This window comes from Kwoniella shivajii, chromosome 2, assembly GCF_035658355.1.
Source record: "Kwoniella shivajii chromosome 2, complete sequence".
In the NCBI taxonomy this organism is placed as follows: domain Eukaryota; kingdom Fungi; phylum Basidiomycota; class Tremellomycetes; order Tremellales; family Cryptococcaceae; genus Kwoniella; species Kwoniella shivajii.
Genome location: NC_085909.1, coordinates 1,887,797 through 1,906,473, shown reverse-complemented (window position 1 = coordinate 1,906,473; position 18,677 = coordinate 1,887,797). Strand labels below are relative to the sequence as shown.

Sequence of the window (18,677 nt, the reverse complement as noted above, 5' to 3'; positions counted from 1 at the left end):
AAGTTGTGTTAGCTAGTCGAGGAGGCAGGCTTTGCGAATGTATCGATAGTATCTACCTTTCACGTCTGAATAGGTTTGGAAACAATCAAATCAGATGCATCGAATAACATCGATTTAGCCAAATTCGAGGTGAAGCAAATTCCGCCACATCTGGCGGAAACCTCCGCTGTCTTGTCACTATCTCTTTTCGCGCACCTAATGTGGCACCCTGAAAATATATCTGTGCATGCGATCAATTTGTCCTATGGATCCTACATTCTGTGCATACAGAATCACCTTTACTCTTTGGCGAATGAGAGTCCATCTGGTCGAATGTAATTGTGTACACTGTGCTTGAAACAAGCATATAGCATCCCAACACATCTGTATCTGCAGGGCAAACAAGAATACAGGAAGTCTCGCATTATTGTGCAACGTTATACATTCGTCAATAGAAAGATAGAACTGAGCTATTCGTTATTTACATATCGTCCCATTGTATATGTCCTGCATATTCCAATTCACAAGTCCTCTCAACTCCCAGCGGAACCCCTTCCAGATTATCATATTTCCTACACCCTCCAGATCATGATTTCGGCCAATGTCTTGCAAGCGCCTATGCCAACGCATAGGCTTTGGCAGCATTCCCACCCATCACTCCGGACATCTCTTCTCTCCCTTCACCCAGCTCAGAGATCACTTTCCTCAGAACCGAATACCATTCTCCATTAGGTATTGGCTGTTCTAAATCACCTGGGATAGGTGAGACTTTTGTTAATTCCGCCAAAGGTAGAGCAGGGGTTGATCCGAATATGATTCGATGTGTCCCGAACGCTTCGATTACAGGTGAGACTGTGTAGAGCAATCGCGAGTCATAATTTAGCACAAGTCACCAATAGACACAGCAACTGCTTCTTTGAGTCCTTTGAGTCGCATTGTTCGTATAGCAAGGTGAAGTGAATGAGAAACATACTATACATCCTCAAGACCCTTTCGAGCTCCTTTCTATCTGACCACCAACCGCCTTCTTTCTCTTTAGCTTGAATGACATCTACAACAGGAGGTAATGCTTTAAGATAGACATTAGCGTGCAAAGAAAGATTTGCTATTCTTGCGAGGTGAAGATTATATGCGTCTGAACTGAGGAGGGGTGTAGCCGTCTTCGTCAGTGGTGGAGGAAGTATTCCGGCTATATAACTTTATCAGTGAAGTGATTCTTTGGTAAGATAAGACAAGGATAACGAAATCTATCACGAAGTGCAAAAGTAAAACTCACAGATGACAATTTTTCCAGGTTCTTTACCTTCTTCATTCAGAGAAGTACCATTTCCCCAACAGCCGTCTAAAGCATTGACTGCTTCTTCCAACAAATCCCATTCCGTCTCTGAAAGCGGAAACGTGGACGGAACGATAATATCGACGGCTCCTTTGGCTATATTGGTTATACTTGGTGGAGTGACGAGAGTGAGGTTAAGTACCGTTGGATGGATAGAGAATGGTTTGACTCCGCTATATTAAATGTCACATATGATGTCAGCACTATCTGGATCCGTTTTGCTCTTTGGTTGAGAACGGTTGTGTTTGGTTTGCACTACCAGATTCTATATCCATCCCTCAAACAGGTACAGCTAGATAGACGGTCAACTCACAGAACAGCTTTTGCAGGTTCAGCAGAAACGTCCATTTTCACCTGAATGGCACTTTTGACCGGTGGTCTAGGGTATGCTGACTCGAGTCCCTCATATATCGGATCAGGAGTAGGTTCAAGTCTTTTCACAAATGAATGTGAATCAATGATGTATTCTGGATGAATCGAAGTGGGCGAAGGAGGTGGTGGATGGAAGTCTGTATCGTTGACGCAGAAGTGTAAGGCATAGTACAGGTTGATACAGTGTGCATAGACAGTGTTGACTTACTGGGACTTAGGGGACCTTGAGGAGCGAATAGACTCTTAGGGAGAGGTGGTGGTCGTTTAGGTGCCATGGTGGTGTTATCAAATATTGAATGATTGCTTGACTCTGTTTCAAGAGGATAAAGAACGACTAGTTGAAGTACGTTCACGAAGTTTTTCTTTTAACAGAAGCAATTATATTCAACACAAACGCACGAGCCCATCTCCAAAACACGGTTCCTATTTTATGAGTAATCACCGCCCTGAATCCAGGTTGTACGGTTAAATGGGAAAAGGCTAATCTCGAGTTTAACGGTGCTTATTTTGATCCAAACATATAAAGACTACGGCCGATGCGACGGACGAATGCATAACAACTGTACAGAAGCACAGATCAGAAAGGTCACTCATCCAAACGTAGAAGCAAAGAGATGACTGCTACCAAATGAACCGAAAGTGCGAGGTGACGGTTGTACAATTATAAGCAGTCAATGTAATTGCCCATGGACGGGATTACATACGATATACCCGCTACGTATTCTTACAAAACATAGATCCCTTACCTCCCTACTTTACAGCAACAGATTTCTGATACAATCACTCCTGAACTGCTTTATTCTACTTTGGAGCACTGAATTCTAATCTGTTTCCAGCGAAATCCGTCGCAAAGAACCTAGTAGGATATTCAACACCTTTTGCACCTGAATTTTCTTCTCCGGGGGAATCACATGACATCGCTGCTGAATCAGCCTTTGATTGCATATGCTCGTATATCCTTCGCTGTAATGCCACGAGTGTCTCAGGTGATGAAAGCTGGAAACATGGATGTCGGGATGATAGGATTTTGGATTCTGGTGAAACGCCCTCGAAAGCTACGTGAATCTATAATGCAAGTGTTTAGCAAAATTGTTCAAAGGCTGAAAGTCAAGTGAATGGAATTGTAACACACTTGTTGAGGTCCATCTCCTATTCTAAACCTGGATATTATGAAGATTTAGCTTTGATAGTGTTGAACGATTGAATTCTCACATACCATAACAAGATTTCCTTTTGAGCTTGTGGGACTGGATCATTCTCAAACCCAATCACTTCTCCATAAAACTCTTGAGCGAGCTGCAAGGTACCTTTGGGTACAGGTAAATTGACATGTTGCAGCAAAACGGGAGTGTAAGGTGCCATCGTGACTGGTTGAATAACAGATAGATAAAGGAAAGAATACTGATAGATGCGAAAAAGTCAACTACTATATATAGATAAACCAGTGAAACGATGGGATTTCTGTCGGTGGAATTCCGGTCCGGACGAATCATCCGTTAATGGATTGAAATGTGGGTAAGATTCAGGTCCGGATTACACGGGTATAACGTGATAATCCTTAAGGTACATAAAGTTGACGTGTATTGTTTCATAGATAATGGATACTCGAGTACCAGTTGAAGGTTGAAGGAGATGGGATAATTGCTCTGAGCCAGATCAGCTGCTGCTAAAAGTTTAACTAATGATTGGTCGATGGATGATTTTTCAAGTTATGATGTTATAGATAGACCAGATTATTATGAAGTTTTCGTCACATTCGAAGAAGGTGAAGAGATGAAAGTATATACCATGAAAGAAGCTGTCGAAAAGAAACAAGCTGGCCCTGCTACGAATGCAAAGAAGAACACAGCTTCTATATCTACAGCTACTGCTACTGGTCGATCAAAAAATGTATCTTCTTCCACTCCTACATCCAAGACACAAGCTATCGGAAGTGTCAACAAACCACGTCAAACAGCTAAGAAACAGACCAAAGCGCAGAGGGATATTTGGGAGATGCCTTTATCCTCCTCTCACTCCGACGATAATGTCGAGCCAACTATCGTCGGAAGCACCATGTATCTCGTTATGAGAGAGGAAGATCAAACGTATCACGAACATACCATCGTCGTGAAAGGTCTTTGTGTCAGTTTCGAGAATGCTAGAAAGATGGCTTTAAATATACTCGGTGGAGAAGATTTGATGGATGAGAACGAAACTTATTGGCAGCAGTATACCGTCATTGACAGACAGCAGAAATACGAGGTCACGGCTGTTGATCAGGAAGGATGGAAGAGGAAGATATGGGTACAGGAGAGGATAGTGGACGGGTAGAAAATGTCTTCTGGATGGAAGGTGTTGAGGCTGTAGACCGCTTGTTTAAGAGATAGTTCGTCATCCCATTGTATGTAATTAGCGTCAAGCATAATCATTTTTTGGTCTTCCCCTTTTTGGTAGACTCACCTTTCCCCTTTCCCACGCTTTCCACCTCCCTCTCCTCGATCCATACTTTATACTCATCACCTTCCAGATCCTCGGCCTGTAATTCGAACTTGCCCTTTTCATCTACCAGTTCGTATCTATCCTGGAAGTAGAAGCTTTGAAAGAAGAACAGGCTGTGCGAGTGGACGATTCGGCAGGACTTGGTCGATATAGCTTGTCGTTTTGATGACGGAGTATACTTTTTCTGAGTGCGTTGATCCGTCGATGTGTCCTTGGGAGGAGGAGAATCAAACTGCGCCTCTGATATAAATACTTTATACATATCTCCTTCTTCAGATGTTCACTCCAGCTCATACACCTCATCCTCGTCATCATCTTAGTTTGACTCATAATCCTTCCCCCGGTCTCCTTCTAAGTCATCTTTGGCCGCCTGCTTGGCCTCTTCGTAAGTCCAGTAAATGCCCTCGAGGCTCGTACCGCAATTGAGCTCATCGTGAGATTCGGAGAAGACATGATACAGCTTTCTGGTCATCCTGTTTCAAATGGTCACAGTGGTCACCGACAGGTATCCGCCTTCTGCCCAGGAACCAACACGTACGCACTTACACGCGACTTACTGGTTTTACTTTTACTTTAGTCCTATGACGTAAGAGATACATGGCGTATAGGTACAACCCTTCATGTGATCGTGACCATGTGAGTTTGAACGATGAGCAGCTATCAGACTAGTTCATTCGAAGCAAATACATGTACTGTACGACATTACAGCTGAACCCCCCAGCTGATTCTAAGTCTCCCAAGAATGACTACTCTCCCTTTGTCTATCCCTGCAGGTCAGATTCAACCCCGAACACCTCTTATTCCCGCCTTCACCAGTCAAAACACCACCATTCCTCCCAATCCCGCCATTCACACTAATCCGGGAAATTCCATCCTTCACCAGCCTAACGAGGAGCATGACGAGAATTCCCGACCTGACAAAGCATACATAATCCTAGAACACCATTTTGATCATCATACAGATCGCAAAGGTCGCACGAAAATCGTGTCGAAGAACGCTTATTCAAGTGTATACGAAGCGAATCAAGCTGCTTACAAGGTATTTCAATCAAGGGACGGATATCTTGATTATGTATATGATGAAGATTCAAGAACGGAGTGTTTCTCAGGAGAGAAAAGAGATGCTGGAAGACTCATCGATACTTTATGGATTGAAGTCAAGGAGATGAAGATGAATTATCCAAAAATACCAAAAGGACGTAAATCCACTCAAGGGAAGAAGAGACCTTCGGACGGCGCTACTACCTCGGTGGCTAGCACTACAGGAGCTGATGTCAGTGGAACACAGGCGAAAAAGCAGAAACAGTCAAAGAACGTAGTTGACCTAACGAGGGACTAGGGAGATATGCGTGGATGATCACAAGTGTAATGTAGCTGTATGATGGTTGGATTTGGTCGATCGTTGTATGCAATCTGATTATTCCCTTTGAACTTCTATTTCTGAATCGGCAGCACACATTTCTGAGGTGTATCTCAGCGATGGCCAACGAGGTGCTTATAGTTATTGAAAACAGACTCGTGCATTATTAACTTATTTTCTGAGACTTCTAACTAAAAATGCTCATGTTGTATTTTACCTTCTTGGACCTTTGTCGGCACTTGTTACGCGGCCATTTCTAAGCAATCTTCATCGTCTCTAATTAGGAACATAAGGACCGTTGACACACTTAAATCCAAGATTATCAGTTCCATCAGTGAAACTTGATGGATCACAAACTACATTAGGAGTACCTTTACCGTCGACCGGTTTGAGGTTGACATTATGGATTTGGATATTAGTGGCTATTACACGAATATATCAGTTTGAATCGGGATCCCACATTACTTATTCAAGGAGATCTGATCTTACCAGTTCCACTAAGGAAAACGAAATGTCAGTATCGGCTGGTTTGGACTAGAGGGCTTCTGAAAACTCACTTTAATAATTGAAGAGTGATAGCAGCGGTGTTGGTAGCATTTGCGACATAGTACCCTTTCATTCATATGAATAAGCCTTACATTCCATCAAAAGGTTACGGAAGATATACTCACAGCATGGATCGGTGGTACAACTTCCATCACCGGTGCTTTGGTAACTTGATCAGTATGCACATCCACCTGTAAGGCAGTATGGGGTTGTAGGATGGACGACTCACTATACATCACTGATAGTACCGGTGACGTTAATCCAAGAGAAATTCTTGATGTGAGTAGCGGTCGAATTCGCCGGGTACACTCCTGGTGTTCTACCTCGATTTGTATTCTAAAAGATTCCAAATCAATCAGCATGTAGTACGATTCACAGAAAGATGCTTCAGCTTACTTGGTCATAATATACACCAGTGGCAAAAATCGGGAAAGTCGCATTGTGTACGTGAATGTTAGACCATGTTACCTATTGGATTTTAGTGATTGTCAGCGTTAAGACCTCGATCAAGATTTGTTTGGAATAGTCCTGCTTGACAATACTTACATTTGTGATATTACCAACTGCGTTTAAGCTAGATTTGAATCTCGCTACACAAAGGTTGCTTTGTCATTATACGTGCGATACCGAGATCGGAGAGCAGGAGAAATAACTCACTAGCATACAAGGAGTTGATAGAAGTGATATTATCGAAAAGTACGTTACTGACGCCGTTTCCTGAAGATAATGATGCACCATGACCACCTTCACAAACCATATTTTTCACTGTGATGTTGTTACCAGAGTTGACTGATTTGATGCCGAGTAAGCTTAGGTGCTTTCTCTTTCTGAGCTCATTCACCGCGATGATAGACTCTGAAACTCACCTGCAACGCAATCATCTCCATTAAACACCCAATTGTTTTCGAATAGGACATTGTTACCTTTGATATCATATCCATCGGTATTGAAGGGGAAGACTCCTGGATTCTAGATGCAAGTCGACCGATTAGTCTCAAATCTCTGTTTCCTGTTTCATTCAGATGATCTCAAAATGGATCTTACGTCAAGATCGTACGCAGCATCAATCTTGTTCCCGTCTAAGATAACTACGGTCAGACAATCGCACTGGCCATACCAAAACTTGCGGAGTAATCATCACTCACAAACGTGGTTATCATTTCCTGTCAAAGAGAAACTCCAAGCAACAGGCTTTCTTAATTTCATATAACGGACTGTAGAACTATTCGCAGTTATACTCCAACCATGAGGTCTATTGGCCTATCGCATGATATTCCGCTTTGGTCAATATACAACACTCTCTATACTCGCATGATACACCGTATTTGAGGGCTGCACTCACAAGTCCACCTAATGGTTGAGTGTATTGAGCTTCTTGCCACCATGGGATACCATAAGAATCAATCCATCCTTGATCTGAATTTTGCTTGTTTCCGGATAAAGTGATATTTGTTCCTTGCATAGTGAACCAATACAATCTTCCACCGGTAGTGGCATTCACCAATGATTGAACGTCTATCCCCCGCAGTGGATCGTCAGCTCCACCTTCTCCTCACTACCAAAGAGTAACGGAAGTCGACCCACATGGAATGGATTTAGGTAAATCCAAGTTACCAAGGAACTGAATCTCAACATTGGATAGATTACCGAAATTGACTGGAGTCCTAGAGCAGTCTCATCAGCATGGAGTATACGTCAATGCCCTCTGAAAAGGCTTTAATGCACATATGGAAGTTGGAACGTACGAGATATTGTAAGTTACGCCTTCTTTGAAGACTATCGCTGCGTCGCTTGAGCAGTTTGGTAGGAGAGCGTTGAGACCTTGAGTGTCATCAACACCATCACCTCCAAAAGGTACTCTACACGAGATTGATTCAGTCTGTGCTTAAACAGCTAATCAAGGTCGAGAAACTTACTCGCAAGTTTGATAGGCCCCAGTGGTGGCCAGACTCAACAGAGTCAGGAAGTAGGCAGCTTTTGAGAACATGTTGTTTTAGTCTGCTGAGTTCCAGTTAAGCTATCGAGAGCTAGTGATGCTTCATTCTACTGCTCATCCACGATCATATCTCTTATATACATATTTCAATCCATCAAAAGTGGAGTAACATGTCGAAGCAGAGGGCCCCCCTTTTCGTTCCGGCCCGTTCGAGATGAACATTAAATCAATGATCACATGATAGCCAAGAGTAGATTCGTTGCAAGTATCTATTTCTGGATTCCAAAAGTGGTCTAACGGAGTGGAGGTTGGCAAGTTGGAGTCTCCACCGGTCGGGCCGTAAAAGTGATCGAGAACATTTTCATGGCTTGTTGAGTTGAGCTGGAATGGTAGGAAGATGTGCCGAACCATTATCTGTCAGGGTTGGAGATATCCTCTCATTGGAAAAATCCGTCAGGACCACATGGTCTCCCAACTTGACTCAGCAAAGTAGAAACGGGATAACGCAAGAAGACTTTGGTAGTAGCCATATCGAGGAACAGACGCTGAATTTGGCCTCATGTATGACTGTGATACTCCCACAGTATATGGATCGAAATCACGCCTCATCCTCGCCATGCACTCCATCTGTCCTCATTGGTGACAGTCATGTCGAACAGAATCTGTTTTACTTCTAGTCTAGAACTACATGTCGACAACGGAGTTCATCATCAATCGATGCGATGGTATGGAGAAAAAAGGTTCCGTCGGAATCATCCTGTTACCCTGAATGACCACTGATCTATCAACTAAAAATGTAAAAATGATATTTTTTCGATTTTCATAATTACTATTTGCACTTTATTCAATTGATCTTGCCGTCAACCTGTTCTCTCCAAGATGTCTCAAGCAACACTTCAAAAGGGATACAAATATGTGATCGAGCATATGGAGGAGGATGATGAGGTGACTAAAGCCTTACCTGATTGGGTCAAACTTGAGTAAGTCATATAGCCCTTGAATGTGGAGGAGATCAGGCTTGGCCAGCGAGAGTCATTTACGATTTACAGAATCTCCCTAGATGCTCAGAGTTGTCGTCACTGCTGCATGAGAAAGGGGCAGATTTTACTCCATGTATTCAGTCACTGATCACCTTGACAGATATTCTCACATGTTGAAACTCGTTGGTCCCTCTTCCACTGTTCATTTCACTTCACTCTCATCATCTTCCATCCCACCTCTAAACGCCCACTTATCTGCGCCTAACCCTGTATCGTCTCCAACATCCCCTACGATCCATCTTGAATCAACCTCAAAGGGACATCCAACGACATTACCTATATTAGAATTACTTCCAACCTTGAATCCACCCATTAACAAAGACAGAGTATGTTTACTTGATCCCAGAGCTGAAAAAGTTTTATCACCTGAAGATTCAGATTTGTTCGACGTGTTTCTCTATGGTGGTATATTAGGTGATGATCCACCAAGAGACCGAACTGGTGAATTAAGGAAATTGGGATTTCAAGGTAGACATTTAGGTGAAAAGCAAATGACTACTGATACTGCTGTTGGAGTTACTAAAATCGTTGTTGAGGATGGCGGTAAGTGATTTCGCTCGGATATGATGTATTCCATTATAGGCTGAGCACTGACAATCCTTGGTTGCAGTACCACTTGACAAAATCCCTTACACCGTGAGCTGAATCTATTGGCCAACATATCGGAAATGCAGCTGATCAAATTTTGTAGGACTTCCCAACTATCACCTTTAACAAGCACGAGTCCATCGAAATGCCTTTCCGTGAGTTCGTTTACACTTAGCACGTGATCATAATCATATCTTTCCCAATGACGACATTCCATCGTTTATCCCACTAATATCACGCCGTCTCATTAGGATACGTCGTAGATGAGAAAGGCGAACCAATACTGCCTCCAGGTATGAAGGAGCATCTCAAAGCGGATTTGAACCGAAGCATCGATGACTTTTAGATCGCATGCACCAAGTGTATATAGCTTTACATTGAGTCAATCTCGCTGGTTCATATTCACTACAACCTGGATTTCGAATCTCAGGCTCCAAGTTTCTCACTGTTCGCCAGAGATAAGCGATTGAGCCCAGTTTAGGTTTGATAATGATCAACTTACGATAACCACTTTTCCCATTCTTCTTTACCCCAAGAAGAGCTCACTGAATTGTCAATGAGGCCGTCGAGGAGCACAGTGGGCTGTAAGGATGAGGTCATCAATTCAGCTATTCCTATAGAAGTTTGGCTGTTACGGCGGTCGCATACTCACAGTTACGTGAATACTGTTTTGACGACCAACTTTGACTATATAGCCAACAAAGTCAGTATCATTGGACGCACGAGAAATCTCTACACGATCCAAAAAGTCGAGACTCACTAAGATACTTGAGATCGTCAGTAGCTTCATTACCACCATTTGGAGTAGATTTGACTTCTAATCTATCTCTGATTTCACCGAACAGCTTTGATTTGGGTCCAGCGATTTTACCTTTTTTCTCGACCAAATCGGTGGCTAAAAGAACGAGTTTATCTCTAGTTTCAGAAGGAGTCATTGAAGCTGAAGGTTGATTGAAGTATTGCTCTTGGGTATCATATATCTGATGGATTGCATTCTTCAATTAGAAAGGGGGTCTGTTCCTGCAATGCCTGTAACTCACGGCAAGAAGGTAATCCCAGAATAAATCAGGATAAAGTTTGCCGAACACTATCAAAGCTTCCGTGTGGAAAGTGGAATAGTAGTGGCTGACAAGAACCGCCTACGTCAATGCAAATTTCTGTTGTTAGAGTATAAAATGGTGTACGTACAACGGTTGAGGATAGATCCTTGGAACCACAGTCAATTTACCTTCGTATTTCCCTCCCTTTGTGATCAAGGGAAGTACATTGGTGGTGATGGAACGAGTTACTTTGCCTGAAAAGGGACAAAGAGGATCAAGGTAGCTAACAGATGTACAATTGTGAGCTACATCATTTGGAAGAGGACTTGATTGCTTACACATCAAGAGTCTGGCCGCCTGTACCTTGACGAAGGAATGATAGGGAAAGAGGTAGCGACATTATCTCTGTATTATGACTTATGATGAAGAGGTGATGAAAGGCGAGTAATGTTCAATTCTCACTCTGGTAGATATATGTATGCTCAAAGTGATCAAGAACACTCTCTACACATGTTTTATGGCGTCATGCAAAATCCCATTATACCTGCACCACGTGGGGCTCCTTCTTTTACCGAGATATTACGTATGAAATGATTTACCGCACGGCCCGCTGGAAGTCACCATACTCTCCCATCTTGCATCACCTAGCTTCATCTCTCTTTCTTGGCAAACACCAACGAGAGTTCATCCCCAATCATCACCACCTTCAGATCTTTCATTGACTGTCTTCAATAGACTCGCAATAAATTTCACAGTACATACAGACGATCAGATCTCATCATGTTGGATCAGATCCCATCAGAGATAATCTCTCAAATATCATTTCATCTATCACTTTCTCCATCTTCGTCATCGTCATCCTCGACTTCAGCGGCATCTCCGTTCGATTCTATTCCTCCAATCAATCTGTTGTTAGCATGTAGGACAATACACGATGCTATCTCACCCTCAAATAATCCTAGACTATATGCGAAACTCTTCAGAGCTATATTCGATATTGACGCGCCGGAAAGAAGGTTCCGTACGGTACCACAAAAGATCAAGAGGAAAGCCAAAAAGAGAAGGAGGAATACTAATCAAAACGATGAAGATGACATTGGAGACAAGCTAAAGGCTCAAGAACTGATGAAAGAATTGAAAAAGAGGGTGAAAACATTATTGAAATTAAGAAACATGGTTGAACAAAATGATGTTTCAGATGTAGGGGAAGATGATTTATGGACGATCTACTTGATGCTCATCGAGAATGGTAAGTGCTCCTGATTCTGGTATGAGAAATGCGTCAAACATTCTTGATCTACTTCGTTGCCATGAAGCCTTGAAGGTATGTCTGCTAACCAAAGGTGATGTATCAGACGGCAAAAATGCCGAACACTTGATAGGAAGTAAAGCGGTACTTCACCTGCCGTCTTTCTTAGACCTATATCACGAACAACATTTCTTAGCTGCTGCCGTTGAGCCTGGATATCCAGCAGAGACGGTTGGTCGATCACTGGCAATGTGGATAGCATGGTTAGTAGGCGGATCCGGTAAGTTATATCCCGCCCCTTTCGATGAATTCTTGACTGACCTGCACGCGATAGGACCTCCCGACGAAAGTTCAGAACAACGTGAAGAAAGAATGTTCGTCCTACGCCCTTATGTGTTTGCAGCTCAACAATATCCATTATATTTCGCGCCATGGGTATTACCTGACTTACCGTTGACCAAACCATTACCACCCCAAGATAACTCTAATCCATTTGTGGCTGATCTAACGCCAAGATCGAGATCTGTCGCTGTAGAACATTTCGGTCGACAATTATCGCTTTGTCCTCCATTTCTAGCTCATGCGGCGATATTAAGGTTCTTTTATAGGAGATTAGGGGAAGATATAGATGGAGATTCAGATGTGGATGTGGATATGGTCATTCCTCCATTCATGTCTATACAAGCGAACAACCCGAATACCAACGGTGTGAGAGTAAACGATCTGTTGGATGGAATCATGCCTGGAACAGAAGGAATTTTGCCTTCCAATCCAACAAGTAGAGCGCCCACGAGACCCACATCGCCTATACCACAACAACAACCACATTTCTTGATCACAAACTCATCAATACATGATAGAGATTTCTCAAGATTGAAAGCTTGTCACGATCCATTGTCTACCAAAGGACTTCGATCACCCAAGTGGAAAGGAAGCTGGGATGGTTGCTGGGAAGGTACATTCTCATTCTTTGACTTTGATGCTTTCCGCGAGATGTTGGCTGGACATGCTAGAGCTTTATATGAAGGTCCGTATGGGGAGCAAGCTCAAGTTTGGAGGATAAAAGAAACTTATGTTCGTAAGACTGGATGGCAGAAGAAACAACGTCAGACTGAAGATAGTAACGATGAAAGTGGGGATGATGAAGAAGAGGAGGAAAAGGAGAAAGAAGGATTACCGTTGAATGGACCAATGGTAAATGCTGGATTCCCAACTTCAGAGTTACCAAATACATTGGCAAATCTAGCTTCTGCAAAAGCTGAAGCTGAAACCCTACAACAAACGATCCAACAGCAAATTGATTCTATACCAGGATATGAGATTGTTCCCATCGAAGAATTAGATGAAATGTTGTCATTGGATGATGATGATCAAGAGGAATCAGGATTGGAATTATTATTAACGGGTACAGGTCACAGTGCATGGGGTAAATTCATCTTAAAAGGTAGAGTCAGAAGTTGGGATGGCATGGCTAGTTTAGTTAAGGAGTATGCTGTAAGTTTTGCTTTCTCTGATATTGGGAATGAAGGGATACATCCTAATTGAGACATCGTTGCAGCCCGATTCAAGAGGTAAATGGATCTACAGAGGTTATGTCTTGGCCGGTGATATATTCGTAGGCAGATGGAGAGATACCTACACCCCGGAGAATTTCGTGGGGTATGAGGGCACGTTCATATTGAACAGGCGATAGTTGGAAGCATATCGCGTTTCGCGATGTGGATACGGAGCAGATGTTCCTGCTGTTATGCAATATCATATATCATACATACAGTTTTATATGAAAGAGGAGACGTTTTTGCCTCGAGAAAGTATTCTACTCATCGACAATCATCGCTGCACCACTTTTGATTTCCATCCTATCAACGATCTTCCTGGTCTTATCTTTTACTACTAATTCCATTTCATTTTTCAATACTTTACAAGCTTCTACGCCTAAATTCAACATCTCTTCGAACCTATCCACGTGTAACCTAGTTTCCATTTGAGCTAAAGTGATTTTACCTGAAGTGGGTAATGAAGCTACTACCATATTAGGTAAATCACTTTCTTCAGGTTGTGAGAGATCAAGTAGAGGTTGAGTTAGATGTAACCCAATTGAAATTGATGTAACATAATCTAATAATGATATACCAGCTGAAATCAATGCTAACGTAACAGCGTTTATTGATGTGGGCAATATACCTAGGTGAGTAAGGCAGTGTCAATTAGTAAGATTTCTTGCATCGATGTCCGAAATGAAGTCAGTTTCTAGTCGAAAGTCGAATATCACTCACCGCCATCAGCAGATAATACTTGAACATCAATAGCTATTTCACTTCGTGGATATAAATGTGTCATTATCACAGGTTCGAAAGTTTGTCTTATCGAAGCTCCGATTTCTTGTAGACGTCTATGAAATGAGAAAAGGGTCAGTAATCAACGCCTTCGATTATCTTCTTCTTCTTCTTCAGATGGTTCTTCCTCATACCACAAAGCATACACTTGATTCCCAAGGAGATTATGCAACATTACATCATGTGCCCTCCATTGACCTGCTTCCAGTTGGGGGCACACTCACTTATCTCCTCTAACCCTTTTACCGCCCGCACCTTGAGCCCAGGGTACCACTCCGACTTCGACACTTAGAATAGCTCTATCATGAGATGCATTACTTCGTTGCCTCGGCTCCCTAGGTCCAAATATCGATACTTGTACAGTCGTCAATCCTTGAGTGACTGTTGAGCTTCCTTCAGCTGATGGATGAGTGGAGAGTTCGAATGAAGTAGATCGGAGTTCATACGGTCTTCTGGCATCGTGTCTCAGTCCTAGACGATTAATCAGTACACAATCGCGAACAGTTCGGGTATCTCGTAATCGTTAAAAGCTCACCCCCATCGTTTAATATCTCTAGTCGAGATGAAGACATCGTTTACTTCCCCCCAACAGTGACTGATCGATGGTATGTTTGAATAAATCGTTACTTCGGCTGGAATGTATACTGATTAAACCTGCTCTGTTATAATCAAGACTCTGTGTTACCTATAAAATACTTTCCTGTTCTAACATATGTTCATAGAATACTCACGTCAAATACCATATTTTCTCTTGCGGCAAGTTGATTGGAATTCAGCAAAATAATCGATTACGGTGGAGGTTCAGTGACATGCCCAATTAAATGGGTACCTCATATAAGTTGATACATAGTCACATCATTCACCGCACCGGGAAAAGGTCCGAGCGATGATGCTGAGAGTTGCTCGTTACTTGTAGATTCTGATTTCATCACAAGATACCTTCCCGTTCTCACTTGTCATATACTTGCCATCTTCGTTCGATTCACTCAGAGTTCAGTCAGTAATTGTCAGGGAAGAAGAACGGATCATCACTTAGTTCATCTGGCTGGGCAGAGACGAAAGGAACAGTCCAAATCCTACTCAAGGGTTAAGCATAGATCCCACGCCAAGCAAAACCTTTCCTGGTCTGTCTCTCGATGAAATGACCCATCGTGAAGCTTCGTTTGCCGATAAACATATACATCGCCATCATCATGCCCATCATCATCACTCTTCTCATCACTCACACAGGGATCGGGATACATCGTCAAGAAGGAGATCGAGGGATGCGAATGTGAACAACGTTGTCGAACATGGAGGTGGGATAGTCGATGAACCTGAAAGCTTACAGGGTGCGAGTATGGATGTTCATGTTAGAGTACATAATTCGGATCAGTTCTGGCATGGTAAGTGATCTTTTACCTTCTTTCCTTGTTGCAGACCTCAATGCATGAGATCGGCAATGGGGGAGTCAGACTCTCGGTGAAGTTTGTACTTAGAGGACTGAGCAATTGAGCATTACGACCATATTGATGATAATCAACGATTTGCTGATCCCCTCTATCTATACGGACTGTGCAGAAATCGACTTGATAATCGATATACCCGATTCACCCACTCTCGCTCAACTCGACGGTACCCTGAAACTATTCGTGACTTTTTGTGCAGCTTATCATGGTGAGTAAAGGATAATCAGTTTGAATTGCTCCAGAAATGGTTGTCGAAAGGTCATGTATTGACTATCTCAACCTACAGACAAATACCTCTCTTCTCCTGCTGAAATCCAACATGCTATCGAGCTAATACTGGACTCGGAATTGTTCACATTTCATTATGAAAGGATGGTAGGAATCATTATGGCTGATGCTCAAGAGGTGAGACTATATATACCGTGTTGAGGTATCAAGCTAAAACCATCCTGAGCAGAATACGAACCCTCACGACTTGTATATACTGTATCATATCATTTGGTACTATGGTCAAAGACATCCTAGCTTGTTCAGATCACATCGGAAGTGGAGGAAATTATTACCTACCTTAGGGGAAGTAGTAGGCTTGGATATTGAAGAGGTAAGTGATCACCCTGTGACTGCTTGATGAAGACATGCAGCTAATTGGATTGTCTCTCCTCGACCGGTCTCACAGCAAAACTTCGTACTAGGTCTACCTCCTATCGAGGGACGACTACGGCTCCCAGCCACCCATCTTATGTATGAGGTCTGTCGAGTCCAGAAGCTCACTCAAGATGAATTATCACAATTTGACGATCGATTCATTGATCACCTATTTGATTTGGTTGAGACCACGAGGGACAACCAAGATGAACGATTGAACTATGCGGTCATCAAATTGATAGTCGCATTAAATGAGCAATTTATGGTAGCTACCTTACCTTCAAGACTTCATGTTCATTCTACAAAGGAAGAGCTAGGTTTAGATGTAGGTGTGAAGGGGGATGTAACGCCAAGACCTCTGTCAGTCAGAGTATCCGATGAAAGTGGGATTGGAAACGGAAATATAGGAGGAAAACAACAACAAGAGCAGAAAGATGACAAATCGCTTTTATCCCCTGATGCTATAACCAATGGACTCGCTCACACAAGGAATCATCATCGAGCAAGATCAGGAACGTTATCCGCAAGATATGAACATGACCACTCGGAAGAAGCTAAGAGGAATAACCGAGTTTTAGTCGTCTTGATGAGAAGGTTGGGGAGTAGTAAGACTTTTGGTGAAAATATGATCTTCATGCTTAATAGAGCGGGTAAGTCGCCCAAACTGTTCACATGTAGCTTATACTAACATCATCTGTTACTTGCAGAAAATACACCCGACGATCTGTGCATGCAACTACTCATTCTCAAAATCCTCTATCTCCTTTTCACCACCCCTGGTACTCAAGAGTACTTCTTCACCAATGACTTGCGAGTACTCCTCGATGTGTTCATCAGAGAATTAGTTGACCTTCCGGATGAATGCGAAGCAGTGAGTCTATTGACACTTCATTGACGAATGTACGACTCACGTTACTTTACAGCTTCGACATACGTATCTCCGAGTACTGTATCCCCTTTTGAATCACACGCAACTTCGCTCGGACCCATACAAACGACCACAGATAAAGCTCGTTCTCAACTCTCTGATTGCCAACAACCACATTAAAGAGATCAATCCCACCACAACCAGATTAGTAGAACGGTGTTCTGCTGAGCCAAGGAAGTTGGAACGAAGTCACAGGTGAGTTAAATAGAGGTGAGAACTCCGAACATACTTAACTCATGACCTCACTAGCGCCGAGAACGTTCGCAATGCATGTCGACAAGATTCCGCTTCATCAACTTTATCTCTCGATTCAGTTGCACTAGCATTACCTCATCCTAAGAACACCCTTGGTACATCGATTTACACTTCCAGGGATCCAGTAAGACAATCATCATTGAACGATGTATCTGCGTCTTTGACAATGCCAGATGACGGTCGACCATCATCTTCCGCGTCATTCCATTCGACTTCAACTCATGAACCACGATCAGCAGCTTCGACTCCGCCGCCTGCTAGAAGGAGGAAAGCTCCCGCACCTCCAAAGGGTAGGAAAATGAGTAATGCAAGTTGGACAAGTTTCGATTCATCGAAAACGGATAATGATGACAACACCGATTTCTCTTCTTCACCTCTTTCCACGGGCGGTATGTCGAACATGAAAGAATTGGTAGATCAAGGTGGAAAGAATGTCCCACCACCTATAATAGAAGTCATCCAACCTGAACCCACACCGAGCGGGTGGATCACTTTTTCGACCTAAGCAAAGGGACGGCGGAGTTGCTTGGATGAAACAGAAGGGTAAGGTGTATATACGCGCGAAGTCTCCCGCTTTACGGCTCCTGAGTGTAATTGTAATAATAACATCAGTCATTATCATACACCTGTAATGCTTCATACATGTCGTGTTATCTTGATCGTCTGTTTCTACCCTCAGTACAGCAGTGTACACTTTCCAAAGACCGTCATTCAGTGACTCATCATGCATCCGATGAAACGGAAGCTGTTAGTCGCGAAAGCGGAGCGGACGAAGTGACTGGCTCTAGATCAGATGACTACTCGAGTACAGGCAATCTGCAGAAAGAAGTCGCCCTCATGCAGAAGGTACATATATCCACCCGACCACGGACTGGTCAAGATTCCGACGGGAATCTATGTGAACGCTTCTCTCCAGGACATCGCAATGACGACTTTGCTCTCAAAGCTCCCATATTAACGCCCCTTTTCTCGAAACCTCGATTGTGGCGCTCCTTCATCAGGTGACCGGTAAAGTTCGGCATCGGAATTCGGCATTCAACACCTCTATTATCATTAAGCCTGAATCAATTAAGGTTATGCTCGTGAAATATAAATGACTCACATATCATTGGAAGCTCGTTTTGTACATCCGACGACG

General features: G+C 42.9%; 10 protein-coding genes across 10 annotated transcripts; 5 read left to right on the top strand and 5 right to left on the bottom strand.

The window, feature by feature from the left end:
• Positions 1-595: 595 nt before the first annotated feature.
• Positions 596-1,962, bottom strand: IL334_002060 (uncharacterized protein; the record flags this gene model as incomplete). Its single annotated transcript, XM_062933807.1, has 5 exons — positions 596-831; positions 953-1,168; positions 1,256-1,488; positions 1,629-1,824; positions 1,896-1,962. 5 exons carry the CDS (start codon positions 1,960-1,962, stop codon positions 596-598), a joined length of 948 nt encoding a protein of 315 aa, XP_062789858.1.
• A 526-nt stretch (positions 1,963-2,488) lies between these two features.
• IL334_002059 (uncharacterized protein) lies at positions 2,489-3,049 on the bottom strand (the record flags this gene model as incomplete). The annotated part of the gene is made up of 3 exons (XM_062933806.1): positions 2,489-2,752; positions 2,820-2,847; positions 2,904-3,049. 3 exons carry the CDS (start codon positions 3,047-3,049, stop codon positions 2,489-2,491), a joined length of 438 nt encoding a protein of 145 aa, XP_062789857.1.
• Positions 3,050-3,379: 330 nt separating this feature from the next.
• IL334_002058 (uncharacterized protein) lies at positions 3,380-4,000 on the top strand (the record flags this gene model as incomplete). Its single annotated transcript, XM_062933805.1, has 1 exon — positions 3,380-4,000. One exon carries the CDS (start codon positions 3,380-3,382, stop codon positions 3,998-4,000), a length of 621 nt encoding a protein of 206 aa, XP_062789856.1.
• A 910-nt stretch (positions 4,001-4,910) lies between these two features.
• Positions 4,911-5,507, top strand: IL334_002057 (uncharacterized protein; the record flags this gene model as incomplete). Its single annotated transcript, XM_062933804.1, has 1 exon — positions 4,911-5,507. The coding sequence occupies one exon, from the start codon at positions 4,911-4,913 to the stop codon at positions 5,505-5,507; it is 597 nt and encodes a 198-aa protein (XP_062789855.1).
• A 297-nt stretch (positions 5,508-5,804) lies between these two features.
• On the bottom strand, positions 5,805-8,061 carry IL334_002056 (uncharacterized protein; the record flags this gene model as incomplete). Its single annotated transcript, XM_062933803.1, has 15 exons — positions 5,805-5,950; positions 6,018-6,025; positions 6,086-6,140; positions 6,200-6,234; positions 6,304-6,410; positions 6,471-6,542; positions 6,621-6,664; positions 6,732-6,863; positions 6,941-7,043; positions 7,119-7,153; positions 7,220-7,334; positions 7,417-7,589; positions 7,659-7,738; positions 7,820-7,933; positions 7,991-8,061. The coding sequence occupies 15 exons, from the start codon at positions 8,059-8,061 to the stop codon at positions 5,805-5,807; spliced, it is 1,290 nt and encodes a 429-aa protein (XP_062789854.1).
• An 828-nt stretch (positions 8,062-8,889) lies between these two features.
• Positions 8,890-9,984, top strand: IL334_002055 (uncharacterized protein; the record flags this gene model as incomplete). The annotated part of the gene is made up of 5 exons (XM_062933802.1): positions 8,890-8,990; positions 9,151-9,593; positions 9,661-9,686; positions 9,742-9,793; positions 9,890-9,984. The coding sequence occupies 5 exons, from the start codon at positions 8,890-8,892 to the stop codon at positions 9,982-9,984; spliced, it is 717 nt and encodes a 238-aa protein (XP_062789853.1).
• A 152-nt stretch (positions 9,985-10,136) lies between these two features.
• IL334_002054 (uncharacterized protein) lies at positions 10,137-11,078 on the bottom strand (the record flags this gene model as incomplete). The annotated part of the gene is made up of 6 exons (XM_062933801.1): positions 10,137-10,220; positions 10,291-10,325; positions 10,399-10,618; positions 10,679-10,763; positions 10,827-10,961; positions 11,017-11,078. The coding sequence occupies 6 exons, from the start codon at positions 11,076-11,078 to the stop codon at positions 10,137-10,139; spliced, it is 621 nt and encodes a 206-aa protein (XP_062789852.1).
• Positions 11,079-11,458: 380 nt separating this feature from the next.
• Positions 11,459-13,620, top strand: IL334_002053 (uncharacterized protein; the record flags this gene model as incomplete). The annotated part of the gene is made up of 4 exons (XM_062933800.1): positions 11,459-11,927; positions 12,034-12,207; positions 12,262-13,421; positions 13,486-13,620. The coding sequence occupies 4 exons, from the start codon at positions 11,459-11,461 to the stop codon at positions 13,618-13,620; spliced, it is 1,938 nt and encodes a 645-aa protein (XP_062789851.1).
• A 123-nt stretch (positions 13,621-13,743) lies between these two features.
• On the bottom strand, positions 13,744-14,835 carry IL334_002052 (uncharacterized protein; the record flags this gene model as incomplete). Its single annotated transcript, XM_062933799.1, has 4 exons — positions 13,744-14,111; positions 14,204-14,319; positions 14,488-14,734; positions 14,799-14,835. The coding sequence occupies 4 exons, from the start codon at positions 14,833-14,835 to the stop codon at positions 13,744-13,746; spliced, it is 768 nt and encodes a 255-aa protein (XP_062789850.1).
• A 569-nt stretch (positions 14,836-15,404) lies between these two features.
• IL334_002051 (uncharacterized protein) lies at positions 15,405-18,044 on the top strand (the record flags this gene model as incomplete). The annotated part of the gene is made up of 8 exons (XM_062933798.1): positions 15,405-15,648; positions 15,824-15,919; positions 15,998-16,116; positions 16,169-16,312; positions 16,388-17,006; positions 17,064-17,227; positions 17,280-17,479; positions 17,534-18,044. 8 exons carry the CDS (start codon positions 15,405-15,407, stop codon positions 18,042-18,044), a joined length of 2,097 nt encoding a protein of 698 aa, XP_062789849.1.
• Between the last annotated feature and the right edge of the window lie 633 nt (positions 18,045-18,677).